The sequence below is a fragment of the Antennarius striatus genome, chromosome 11, assembly GCF_040054535.1.
Source record: "Antennarius striatus isolate MH-2024 chromosome 11, ASM4005453v1, whole genome shotgun sequence".
NCBI lineage: Eukaryota > Metazoa > Chordata > Actinopteri > Lophiiformes > Antennariidae > Antennarius > Antennarius striatus.
Window position 1 is genome coordinate 20,839,740 of NC_090786.1, and position 13,978 is coordinate 20,853,717.

General features: G+C 42.8%; 1 protein-coding gene and 1 non-coding gene across 2 annotated transcripts; one reads left to right on the forward strand and one right to left on the reverse strand.

The window, feature by feature from the left end:
* Positions 1-456: 456 nt before the first annotated feature.
* On the reverse strand, positions 457-550 carry trnai-uau (transfer RNA isoleucine (anticodon UAU)). The gene is made up of 2 exons: positions 513-550; positions 457-492 (listed from the first exon to the last, which is right to left on the reverse strand). It is a non-coding gene; the product is annotated as a tRNA-Ile (tRNA).
* Positions 551-11,847: 11,297 nt separating this feature from the next.
* Positions 11,848-13,975, forward strand: LOC137604154 (transmembrane protein 229B-like). Its single transcript, XM_068328104.1, has 2 exons — positions 11,848-11,933; positions 12,701-13,975. Exons 1-2 carry the CDS (start codon positions 11,882-11,884, stop codon positions 13,168-13,170), a joined length of 522 nt encoding a protein of 173 aa, XP_068184205.1. The 5' UTR covers positions 11,848-11,881; the 3' UTR covers positions 13,171-13,975.
* The last annotated feature ends 3 nt before the right edge of the window (positions 13,976-13,978 follow it).

Here is a 13,978-nt window from a genome sequence, read left to right on the forward strand (position 1 = left end):
CTTTCCAACATGTTCTCAGTATTTTGTCGGCATCGGGACGTGAAGTTGACATAGTTCCTTTTTTTTTTTTCCTTTTGGAGAGTTGAAACACTAACTAACTGTACATGTTAAACTTAGTGTCTTAGTAACTTTTTTAAGCAATAAAAGATGAGCGATACTTTGTTATTTACGAAATATTTATATCGTGACTTGCATTTATAACTTGTTACAGTTTAAAGATTATTGTTCGAAGTAATCTTTATTTAAACGTAAATGGATGTAACACGTCATGCAAGATATTGGATCATTAACGTTACAGTGTAATTTATAAAGGTGTATTAGTGCTATCGACAGCGGGCTATTTCGACCGCATTGATAAATCGGTGACATGTTGTTGTTGTTGTTGTTTTTAGTAGTGGGAACAGAAAAGAAGTAAATGACGTCAGAAGGACCATTGTCCGTGATGCGTTAAAAAGCTGCTCCAGGTGAGGCTCGAACTCACAACCTCGGCATTGCTCTACAGTGTACTGTCGTATAAGTACCGCGCGCTAACCGATTGCGCCACTGGAGCTCGCTCGAGTCAGCGATCACAGGCCTATATGAAGGCTCTACAAACAAGTAACCCGGAAACTCTCGGTCCAATCCTGAGTTCACTTGTTTCGAGATGTTAAACTGAATATTTGGTTCCAGAGACGTTGATTGTATTAATTCTGTCAACTATTAATTTGTTTACTTTGAGTTAAGCGTGTGAAATACCACAATAAAAAAATCGATGTTAATCCTGTACATCGATTCACCATGGCAACCACTAAACCACATGGAGATGGACTTTACCCCACTGGACATGGGTGTATACTGTACCTGTATATGCAAGCTTGTGGCGAATTGCTCTTAAATTCTTATAGGTCACTGTTATTAAAATTATCATTGGCCTTATCATTATTATCCGTTACATTAATGTAGTAATAATTATAAATACTTCAAAATCTACTATCTAATATTTCGATTATAAAAACATACAGGTATCTGTGTTCAAACTTGTGTTTTTTTTAGTTTTATAAATGTTAAAAAGTTTGATGTTTTCTTTGCTTCAGGAAACACACAGTACTGATGACAACCCTACCATTGTTTCTTTTTGAGATGTGAATTCCTTTTTTGCATGAATCTCTTTTGGATTTTGTGTCAACGTGATTATCTTGTATTTTTATTTAGATGAATAAATGTAATTTGAAAAGTGAAAGTGTTAAAGTGTCTAAATCATTCATAGCTCTGAAATAGTTAAACTCTATTCTGATTCTTGTTTGACACATTCTTCTCAAAATGCATGGCTTCTGCCCTTTAGTCAGATGAACCTTCAACCTTTTTCCTCCTGCTTAGATAAATCGCCATCTTTGCTCGGCCAAGAAGAAAATTTAGAATCTGACGATCCTTTTTATGATTTTTTCCTACATTTCGAACCAATAATGTACACCTGCCTGTCGAAAACATGACCGAATGAGAGAAAAATACAGAAAAAACCGGGACAGATTGTCGAGTCTCTGACAGTCCAGGAAGCAGAAGGGACAGTTCTCTGACATATTTGGATTCAAAACTGCAACCTTTTTGGTTAACGGTGGATTATAGAAAGACAGACCCACTTTCTACAGTAGTTTTTCAGTCCTTTGGGCATCTGAAGACTTTCTACCGTCTCCCACACACAGAACAGAACGCTGGCTAACACCCACTGGTCTGTAGGACTGTACTGACAATGTCCAGGCCTCAGACCGAGACCATGTTAGTGGTGAGGTCCACCTCCAGCTGATAGGCGGTTATTTTCACACCAGTCTACAAAAGGCTCCAATGACACTCCTATACCCCCCCCCCACACACACACACACACACACATCCCACAATGACTCTGTCACCGGATCACTGCTGTAGGCATGAGTCACTGTTGTATTTAAAGTGGTGTGGAGGGTCAGTGGTGTGGAGAGGGAATAAAAATGGAGTGAAGACAGTCCTCTAGAGGGCACCGATGATCAGGACTGACACACACACACACACACACACACACACACACACACACACACACACACACACACACACACACACACACACACACCCTCCCTGTAGCCTGGTGTTGTTAAGGTGAGGTAGTCATGGAGCTGTCCACCTGCAGCGCTCTCATACTGCTGGGGAGAAAGTCCTGAGGAGAGAATGACTCTAAAACACATGTGTCAAAGTCAAGGCCCGGGGGCCAAATGTGGCCCCCCACATCATTTTATGTGGCCCGCAAGATAATAAAGGGTCAGAGTGTCTAAAAATAAATGGGTCAAAAGTGTGCTTTGAGTTCTGTGGGTTTAATAACCTGAGAAATTAAAAGGATTTATGTTAGAACAGAGAAACAAACACTGTTTTTTCTGTCTACCTGTAATGTTTGGAACTTCAATAAGTTATAAATTATTTAACGTTAAGGAGTCGTTACATTTATTGCACATTACATTGAGTTACATTTAGTTACATTTATTAGTTACCTCTGCCGTTATGCTGATGTGGCCCTCAGTGATGACACCCCTGCTCTAATGTCTTCAACCATCAGTTTGAGACGCTCCAGAATGTTCCTAATGTAGTCAGTAAACTGGTCTGTGGTTCTTCAGTATGTCGCTGTTCCTCTAATGGGAGCAGGGACCAGTCCAGATGTCTTTCACTGGTACTAGAACATGAAACGACCTCTGACCCTTGTCATGGAAGTGTTGTAAAACCTCACACAGTCGTTGTATGACCTTGGGTTTTGTTCCATTTTGACCTTTGACTTATTTACATTGACCTCTTCTGGTGTGAGGGAGTTTTCCTGCTGGGGGCTAACAGTAAGGGAGGGGGCTCGCAGTGACAGAGGAGCTGCAAAATCAGGAAGGAATGAGGGAGAAGAGGAGAAGGTCAGGGGTGAAGGCCAAGGGAATGGGGGAGGGGGTGGCACACTGAGGCGTTGTGTCGTTTAAGAGCCAAGGAATGTGTGCTAGGGGGTGGGGTCAATGAGTTAAACCTGTCCACGAACCCGAGGGGCTCATGAGCCTCTCTCTGTGCTGCAGCGACGCTCCTCAGACCTGGACACGTCTCCTGACCACTACTCCTCTTCAGATGGTCGCTCATCTTCCTCCTGCAGTGCCTGAGTCCTCGTCTCATTATATCTCATCCCATCCTCATCAAATCACTTTTCATCTTCATCACCTAATTAACTACCCTCTGTCAGAATTGAAAAGACCAGAGTTCTCCTGTACCCAGATACCCGGACAAGCGTGTCTGCTGATTCCACAAACAGCACAAAGACAAAGATGCCAAATTTCAACCAATCACAAAGTTTATTGAACAGACAGATTGAAATAAACCACAAATTCTGAAAGAGATTCTTTAAATTGACCCAGATTTTACCGAAAGGGTGTCTAAAAAAACAACAACAAAACAAGAGTGTAATCTATGCTAATTACTTATATTGTTTCTGGGAGGCTCTTTTGTCTTTCCCCTGGCGTTTGACACCATTTAGAGTGTTTTTTACAATTATTTTCCACATAATTTGTATTGTTTTTATCTGATTTTATTTCTGCTTTTAACTTATTTTAAGGTATTTTATTGGATTTTTGATATTTTATTTAACTGCATTATGTTCATGTTTTTATGGTGCGTCTGTTGTGTTTTCTATTTATTGACTTTGGAAACCTTGTGTTTACTTAAATTGTGCAAAATAAATCAAGTGGATTGGGTTGGATTAAACCGTTCCCCCATTTCTGCAGAACGCCCCTACCAGGTTTTGACTGTCTCTGCATCAAACTCAAGGCCCGGGGACCAAATGTGGCCCGCCAAATCATTATGTGTGGCCCGCAAGAGCATAAAAGGTCAGAGTGTCTAAAAATAAATAGGTCAAAAGTGTGCTTTGACCAAAACTACATTTCCCACAATGCGATAATTAAGCCCAGTTTAACGTTGACTAAAACATTTTGAACAAAGTTAATGTCCCAACTTGTGTTTGATGTTATTTTTCTTTATTGATTGATAGTTTGATCCTTGATTGATGGAGTTCTGTGGGTTTAATATCCTGACAAATTAAAAGGATTTATGTTAGAACAGGGAAACAAACATGTTTCTTCTGTCTAACTGTAATGTTTGGAACTAGAATAAGTCATAAATTCAGAGTTATTTAACATTAAGGAGTAATTAAAATTATTTTACATTACATTGAGTAACATTTATTTACATTTATTAGTTACATCTGGCCCTTTGAGGACAGACATTATGCAGACGTGGCCCCCTGTAAAAATGAGTTTGACCCCCTTCGTCTATTGTGTGGTTTCTTCTATCGGGTCTAAACACTCTGACATTGCAGACTTACATTAAATCACTCAGATCTTGAGTGCGTTTGGAGCTGGACATTGATTACATGATTAAGTAAATATCTTGACACGTCAGCTCACCCTGTCTCATCACACCACCGTTCATTTTTGTAGTCTAATTATCTATCCTCATCTCGTTTTTTATTTTATTTAATATATGTACTGATTATAATCACTGAAGGGAAATTAGTGTTTCATCAATTAAACATTCACATTCCGTGTTCACATTCCACTACTAATTTTATGATCTCACCTCATTGATTCTCATTTTAATTTACAAAACTATTTGTCCTCCATCATGAAGTCGTCTTAATTCTAGTTTAGTCAAGTATTGGTGATAATGTAGCCGTCAGAGGACACAAGCCAGTGTCTCATTGTGCCGGTCCCAAGCCCGGATAAATACAGAGGGTTGCATCAGGAAGGGCATCCGGCGTAAAACTTTGCCAAATCAAACATGCGAATCAAACCTACGACTTCCATACCGGATCGGTCGAGGCCCAGGTTAACAACGACCGCCATCGGCGCTGTTGACCTACAGGGCGCCGGTGGAAATTGGATTACTGTTGGTCGAAGAAGGAGAGGAGGAAAGTGCGTTCGCTCGAAGAAAGAGAAGAGGAGTGTCAGGAGTATAGGACTGAGAGTAGGTACATTGAATATTGGAACTATGAGAGGAAAAGGTAGAGAGCTGGTTGACATGATGCAGAGAAGGAAGGTAGACAGACTGTGTGTCCAGGAGACCAGGTGGAAAGGTAGCAAGGCTAGAAGTTTAGGAGCAGGGTTCAAGTTGTTCTATCATGGTGTAGATAGGAAGAGAAATGAAGTAGGAGTTATCTTGAAGGAGGAGTTTGTTAGGAATGTCCTGGAGGTAAAAAGAGTGTCAGATAGAGTGATGAGTCTGAAGCTAGAAATAGAAGGTGTGATGTTCAATGTTGTTAGTGGGTATGCTCCACAGGTAGGATGTGAGCTGGAGGAGAAGGAGAAATTCTGGTCGGACTTTGATGAAGTGATACAGAGCAGACCTAGAAGTGAGAGAGTTGTCATTGGTGCAGACTTCAATGGACATGTTGGAGCAGGAAACAGAGGTGATGAGGAGGTGATGGGCAGGTGTGGTATCCAGGAGAGTTGACTTTGCAAAAAGGATGGAAATGGCTGTAGTGAATACTTTCTTCCAGAAGAGGCAGGAACATAGAGTGACCTATAAGAGTGGAGGTAGGAGCACACAGGTAGACTACATCTTGTGTAGACGGTGTAACCTGAAGGAGATCAGTGACTGTAAAGTAGTGGTAGGTGAGAGTGTAGCCAAACAGCATAGGATGGTGGTGTGTAGGATGACTCTGGTGGTGAGGAAGATGAAGAGGGCAAAGACAGAGCAGAAGACGAAATGGTGGAAGCTGAAAAAGGAAGAGTGTTGCATGACTTTTAGGAAGGAGTTAAGACAGGCTCTGGGTGGTCAGGAGGTGTTTCTAGATGGATGGATGGGTGGGTGGGTGGGTGGGTGGGTGGGTGGATGGATGGATGGATGGATGGATGGATGATGGATGGATGGATAGATAGATAGATAGATAGATAGATAGATAGATAGATAGATAGATAGATAGATAGATAGATAGATAGATAGATAGATAGATAGATAGATAGATAGATAGATAGATAGATAGATAGATAGATAGATAGATACTTTAATAATCCCGGAGGAAATTGCACATATCCACTGCTCAGCCAAACACCAGGAAAAACTAAACAGGACATACCACAAGACATACACTATGTCTATGTCAGACACATGCAGCATTAACAGGACATATACTAAACTATAACTAAAATATAAACATTATAAAATTAAAATATAAACAGTACAAAATTAAATAAAATCCATTCAACCCCGTGCTGACCTCGCCACCTCCCCCCCGCTCCTCCTGAGAGTCATTGTACCCCCTGATGGCACGGGGCACGAAGGAGGACCTCAGCCTCTCTGTGGAGGTGCTGTGTGACAGCAGTCTGCCGCTGAAGGTGCTCCTCTGCTGGGAGAAGGTGGTGTGCAGGGGGGGGCTGGTGTTGTTCATGATGGCCTTAATTTTAGACATGGTCCTGCTCTCCAGAAGCGTCTCCACAGAGTCCAGGCTCAGCCCGACCACTGAGTCCGCTCTGCGGATGAGTCTGTTCAGACGGTCCATATCTCTTTTCCTGGCCCCCCCACCCCAACACACAATGGCGTATGACAGCACACTGGAGACTACGGACTGATAGAACATGAGAAGGAGCTTAGGACAGATGTTGAAGGAGGCCAGCCTCCTTAGGAAGTACATCCTGCTCTGCCCCTTCTTGTACACACAGTTGGAGTTGAGTGACCAGTCCAGTCTGCTGTCTAGCTGCAGTCCCAGGTACTTATAGTTTCCTACCACCTCCACCTCACTGCCCTCCATGATCACCGGCTGTGGAGAGGGAGGTGCCCGCCGGAAATCCAGCCCCATCTCCTTTGTCTTGGAGACGTTGAGCTGGAGCTGGTTCTGTTGGCACCACTCTACGAAGTCAGCCACCAATGCCCTGTACCCCCCCTCATCACCCTCCCGGATACATGCCACTATCACGGTGTCATCGGAGTACTTCTGTATGTGGCATGTATCCGAGTTGTGCTTGAAGTCCGATGTGTAATGTGGGAAGAGAATGGGGGAGAGAACGGTCCCCTGTGGCGCCCCCGTGCTGCTGGTCACCATAGAAGACAAACAGTCCCCCATACGGACGTACTGGGGTCTGTCCGTTAGGTAGTCCGTGATCCAGCTCACGAGGTAGGGGTCCACAGCCATGGAGGTCAGTTTATCCTGCAGGAGCTGGGGCTGGATGGTGTTGAAGGCGCTCGAAAAGTCGAAGAAGAGCACTCTGAGGGCACAGCCCCCGGCGTCCAGGTAGGAGAGCACACGGTGGAGGAGGTACAAGACAGCGTCATCAACCCCAACCTTGGCCTGATAGGTGAACTGGAGAGGGTCCATAGCACCCTGCACCTGTGGATGCATGAGCTCCAGGACCAGTCGCTCTAGGGTCTTCATTACGTGGGAGGTCAGAGCGACCGGTCGGTGGTCGTTGAGCTCAGTAGGGCGTCTTTTCTTGTGTACCAGGACAATGCAGGAGGTCTTCCACAGTGACGGGACCCTCCCCAGCAGCAGACTGAGGTTGAACAATCGTTGCAGGGGGTCCCCTAGTTCCGAAGCACAGGCTCGGAGGAGTCTTGGGGAGATCTTATCCGGTCCAGCCACCTTATAGGGATGGAGCCTCCTCAGCGTTGTTGTCACCGGGTCTGCAGTGATGACGGTCTCGGTTGTGGTGGGAGCAGGAGGTTGTGGCGAGGTTGGAAGTCCAGTGGTTGAGGTGGGGCCATTGAGCTTCGCAGCTCTTGGAGGGGCTCGGGAGAAGTGGCAGGGGTGGAAGGAGAGGAAGCACAGGAGGAGGGAGCATCAGCGGAGCAGTTTGCAGGACCGGAAGAGGCCTGGGACGAGGAGCCAGGAGTGGTGGGGGAGCTGAACCAATTGAAAAAGCTGTTTAGTTCATTCGCTCGTTCACTGTTCCCCTCCACAGTGCTGCGCCCTTTCCCGTGTCCGGTGATGGTTCTCATCCCATTCCAGACCTCCCACACCTGGGTGCGCCCCAGCTGCTTCTCCAGCTTCCTCCTGTACGCCTCCTTGGCCTCCCTCAGGCAAGAGTCTCACTTCCTGCTGGGCCTTCCTCATCTCCTCCTCGTTATTGTACTTAGGGTCAACAGTCCAGACAAATGGAGAGTGTGGAAAAGAGGTGAAGAGGCGTGTCCAGGCAGGATGGAACGGGTGGAGGAAAGTGTCAGGTGTGATGTGTGATTGAAGAGTTTCAGCTAAAATGAAAGGAAAGGTGTACAAAACTGTGGTGAGACCAGAGATGTTGTTTGGTCTAGAGACAGTGTCACTGAGGAAAAGACAGGAGATAGAGCTGGAGGTAGCAGAGATGAAGATGCTGAGGTTCTCTCTGGGAGTGACCAGGATGGATAGGATCAGGAATGAGTACATCAGAGGGACAGCACATGTTAGAGGTTCTGGAGATAAAGTCAGAGAGGCCAGACTGAGATGGTTTGGACATGTCCAGAGGAGAGATAGTGAATATATTGGTAGAAGGATGCTGAGTTCTGAACTGCCAGGCAGGAGGCCTAGACGAAGACCAAAGAGGAGGTTTATGGATGTAGTGAAAGAGGACATGAAGGTAGTTGGTGTGAGAGAAGAGGATGAGAAGACAGGGTTAGATGGAGGACACTGATTGGCTGTGGAGACCCCTGAAGGGAAAAGCCAAAGGAAAAGAAGAAGTCAACTATTGGTGATAATTAACTGTGTACCTGACAAAGAGGCTGTACATGTTTTTCGAGCATTAAGTAAATTTTCTTTGGTGACAATTCTTCACACATTATCAGTAAAACAAAGACACAGTGTGCCCAGCTGACCACACTGACCTTTGACAGTCTGATAACTTTACGGTCATTGACTCCAGTGCATCCCCTTCCAGAGTGTTTGCTGGTGTATCTGGACTATGATCCAGAGATCCACCATTCAGCGGTGGTTCCATCTGGACTAACATCTGCATTGAAAAACACTTAATGAATTTAGTGACCACTGTTCATGTGTGGAGCCACTGGTTCTGCACCCATACACTGTATATAAAATATGAGTTAATGAGCTAGCAGACTTATAGTACAAATATGGGGCTAAATAAGAAATTGAATTGACTTGTTTCATAATCACAATTACTGATATAATGTAGTGTAAATCAGAAAGTAGTAGCAATAGTATTACTTTACTGATCCCTCAAGGAGGTTTTGTCAGGGAAATTGATCATTGATAATGTGCTGAGTTGAATGAGACACAACCCCAAAAAGACCTCACATGTAACAGATGGAACACGTTCCCTCTGTTTTCAGAAAAACATATAACTTTCTGCTTAATAAATTGTTATGAGATGAGTTGTGTAACTGGAAATGTGTTTTAGTTAACAGATAGGTGTAATACTGTATATTATTGCGATTATTTATATTATTTATCTATAAGCTATCATTTAAAACAGAACCAAAACATTTAACAAACCTTTGACAGCAAAAAACTAATAATAATAATAATAATAATAATAATAATAATAATAATAATAATAATAACTAGATAAAATCATGTCGATGAAACTTGTCCATTAGTCAAACTCTGGACAATAAAATTCACAACTTTGAAGGAAAATACTGCTATGAAACCACCACAAATGTAAATCTGGACAGAAAAGAAGGAAAAATAAGTGCAGTTAACAATTACCACTTTATTTGGCATGAGCCCGAGGTAAGGTCATTTTTCTCTCATTCCTCATTCTCGCCTCCCGTTTCTTTGATCTATGGTTGTTTGTTACATCATAGAGCCTGAGCTTTGATCTGCAGCCTTTTGCTACAGGCCTTTGCAAAAATAACAAGCCAGTCAGAGACTGAATTCAAAATTTTACCCTGACATACTTGCATAGTTCAAAATCAAAGCTAGTGCTCTGACCTACAGTCATTGATCAAAGCACTAGCTTTGATCAATGACATACAGCACAGATGAAATTGCAGTCCTTTCTGACCCACGGTAAACAGGTAGTACAACACAGGCAGGACAACACAGGTAGTACAACACAGGTAGTACATCACAGGTAGTACAACACAGGTAGTACAACACAGGCAGGACAACACAGGTAGTACAACACAGGTAGTACATCACAGGTAGTACAACACAGGTAGTACAACACAGGCAGGACAACACAGGTAGTACAACACAGGTAGTACAACACAGGCAGTACAACACAGGTAGTACAACACAGGCAGGACAACACAGGTAGTACAACACAGATAGTACAACACAGGCAGTACAACACAGGTAGTACAACACAGGCAGGACAACACAGGTAGTACAACACAGGTAGTACAACACAGGCAGTACAACACAGGTAGTACAACACAGGCAGGACAACACAGGTAGTACAACACAGGTAGTACAACACAGGCAGGACAACACAGGTAGTACAACACAGGTAGTACAACACAGGCAGTACAACACAGGTAGTACAACACAGGCAGGACAACACAGGTAGTACAACACAGGTAGTACAACACAGGCAGTACAACACAGGTTGTACAACACAGACAGTACAGCACGAAGTATTGGACGAAACACAAGGGATGGTAAACAGATGGTAATAATAATAATAATAATAATAATAATAATAATAATAATAATAATAATAATAATAATAATAATAATAATAATAATAATAATAAATGTATTATTGTAATAAGACATTTATTTTATATTTCCAAAGTGATTACAGACAGACAACCATATCCCCGTGTCATTTCTATGTTGGGGGAAACAAATGAATTGGTTCATATTAATAAGTTCTGCATTCATCACAAAGTCATTTTACAGCTGCATGTTGAAGTACTGTAAGCGCCTTCCCACAGATATATTCCATTTATTTGCATATTAAATACAAATAAATGGAGCTTTGACATATAATATGCAAATAAATGTAATATATCTGTGGAAAGGAGCTTACTTCAACATGCAGCTGTAAAACGACTTTGTGATGAATGCAGGACTTATTAATATGAACCAATTCATTTGTTTCCCCCAACATAGAAATGACACTGGGATGTAATCTGTCTGTAATCACAAACTTCCAAACCTCACGCAAATAACAACCCTGAAACAACATTCCCATTACATTCGTTAAAAAAGTTTTTGTATAAATATATTAGTTTTCCATAAAAATGTGACTTTGAGGTGACTGAAGCTACTGCAGATTCCCTGGAGGGACAAAGGATATCTCAGATACTGATGGAAGACAATGTGTGCTATATTTAAACTTAACATATCTGTAAAATTTAGCAAGACTACTGCTACTGAATTACTTACAGAGAGACACGTGCACTAATGATAATAACAACAACAACAACAATAATAATAGAAAACAATAAATATAATAATATAAATAATCATATAATAATAACTACAATAATAAAAATGTATTTTATTCATAAAGATTACTGAATATTGCTTGAAGCTAGAAACTGAAAATAGATCATAAGTCCAATAGAAGTTTCAGTCAGTTCTTCCATCTATCAATACATGAATACTTCAGGCAGCTTCCTCGACACAACCGTCTGCTGTGAGTCACTGATAACCTTGTGTTTGGCCTCAGAGAAAGAAACTATTCACAGAGGAATGACCTGTCAGGCTCACATCAATACCATCAATACCATCAATACCATTACTGGAGATGCATCCGCTTGTTCTCCTCAGGTAATCCAGGTTCACTTCCTGGGTCTGTGACAGACACGTCACTCTGATACCATGAAGCCGCTTAATGTTTAGCCTAAGATACACACACACACACACACACACACACACACACACACACACACACACACACACACACACACACACACACACACACACACACACACACACAGCAGAGGGATTAAAAAGGTACAAAGACCCATATGCTGGTCAGGGATGGAGGCCAGAGCTGTAAATACCTGGAGATCACAGAGGGGTAAAGGACGAGGTAAGAATGTTCATTTATTATGTTTACAACTTCCATTTTGGAAGCTTCATGTGGTCTGTGTGTGTGTGTGTGTGTGTGTGTGTGTGTGTGTGTGTGTGTGTGTGTGTGTGTGTGTGTGTGTGTGTGTGTCACTGCATCCTTGTTGTGGATGAAGTTATTCAAGTGATGGAGTTGGACACTTTGACTGTTTAATTTTGAAAGTAAATGGTTACAATTATTTTGCATATTTTATTTAGGGGTGACTGATCTCGACCTCTTTTTAAAAAAATTATATTAAAACCATTTGATTGAAGATTGTCCCAGTCTTCAACCGATAAACGAAGCTAGTCGCCCATTAATCCACAGTTCAGCCAGTTCGTCCTGCTGTGAGTCCCGTAGAGGAGAAATAAACACCAGTCTGACCAAAGGTAGGTGTGTGTGTGTGTGTGTGTGTGTGTGTGTGTGTGTGTGTGTGTGTGTGTGTGTGTGTGTGTCTTTAATATTAAAGACGTGACGCATTTTCCAAAGGTGAAGGTCATCACATTTTTGAGCCTCTGGCTCCCTGACAATGTTGTTTTTTGTTTTGTGATTATATCTCATCAGGTTTCAGAGATGTGTGCAAAAAATGTACAAAAGTTTACATTTGACCTTGACCTACTTTTTTCAAGGTCAAGGTTATTATCTCATTTTCATCTCCTTTGCTGCCGGAGTAATCTGCTTTTTCTATCTGCAGCGGTTGTGAATATTATATTGTTATTGTCATTTAGTGTTTCTCTGCTCTGTTGCAGATGCGTCCCCCTCGGAGCTGCTGGGCGGCCCCCCAGGGGGCCCCCTCCCCGCTGTGCTGCGTCTCTATGTGTATGCGCTGCATGGCTGCCTCTGTGAGGTCACCTTTACCGCCCTGTGGGACTGGAGCAGAACCCAGGACCGGCGTCTGGGGGGTCACAGCAGCCTGTGGGCGCTGCCTATGTACGCTAGCGCCATCTACCTGATGGAGGGCCTGAGGGAGCAGCTGCTGACTCGGCATCGGCCGCTACCGGTGCGTCTGACGGCCTACACTCTGTTCATCTATCTGTGGGAGTTCAGCTGGGGGGCGGCGCTGAGGCTGCTGGGAGCGTGTCCCTGGGACTACTCGGGCTACGGCTACAGCCTGGCTGGACTGGTGACCCTGGAGTACGCCCCGTTTTGGGCTCTGGCTGCGTTTCTTGCAGAGACGCATGTGATCAGGAACACCCTGAGGATACGACTGCACAACTGAACTGAATTCTGAGACCATTTTTTTAGAAACATCTTTTAGAAAATCAGCGAGTCCATTCTTTTCACACCCCTCTACTGCAGATATGTGTTTGTTATATTCAGAGGGTGTGGGTTTGCATTGATCAAGTGATAGAGAGTAATTTTAATTTTAGTCACTTCAACATTTAGAGCTAGTCAGACTACAACACTGTAAAAAAATGCAGCAAAAAAACAAACAAAAAACTAATTTTCAGAGAAGACTTGTTTCCATCCCAGTTTGCTGTGACTCTCACACACCGATAAATTAATTTAGTATGAGTCTGACTCTAATTATAGGAGTTAGAACACATTAACATGTGAGCAGGTAGATTCTAAGTGTTCATCACATTGTGTGTCTGAAGTCAGATCCATGACAGAAAACACGACAAGGAGATGGAACAAGGTCACACAGGTCGTCCCTTTTACTGCTAACTCAGAGGAAGCTCCAACCCCTTCAGTTTCATTCTAGAACAATGTTGATGTTTGATTCCTTCACTTCAGTAGAGGGATGAAGGTTCCCTCCCTTCACAACTGTAATGAGATCTGCTCCTATCGCGTGCATCACTTAACGCCCCTCTAAACCTACATTGAGGTTAATTTCCTCCACTTTTCTGCACAATGAAAACATCAAAAGGTGAATGCAACAAGATCAGCATTCCAACTTTGGTGTCTAGATATTTACATCTAGATCTGTTAAAGAACTTTGACGATAACTACTTTTGTGCGAACGCAACAGTTTCTCATGTCAGCAAAAATACCATACTGACAAATTTGTGTTTTTTTGTTGTTTC

Excerpts from the sequence above, each read along its gene's own strand:
- LOC137604154 (XM_068328104.1), top strand. The coding sequence starts at position 11,882 with ATGGAGGCCAGAGCTGTAAATACCTGGAGATCACAGAGGGGTAAAGGA. Across the intron at positions 11,934-12,700 it reads ACAGAGGGGTAAAGGACGAG|ATGCGTCCCCCTCGGAGCTG; the intron begins GTAAGAATGTTC and ends GCTCTGTTGCAG.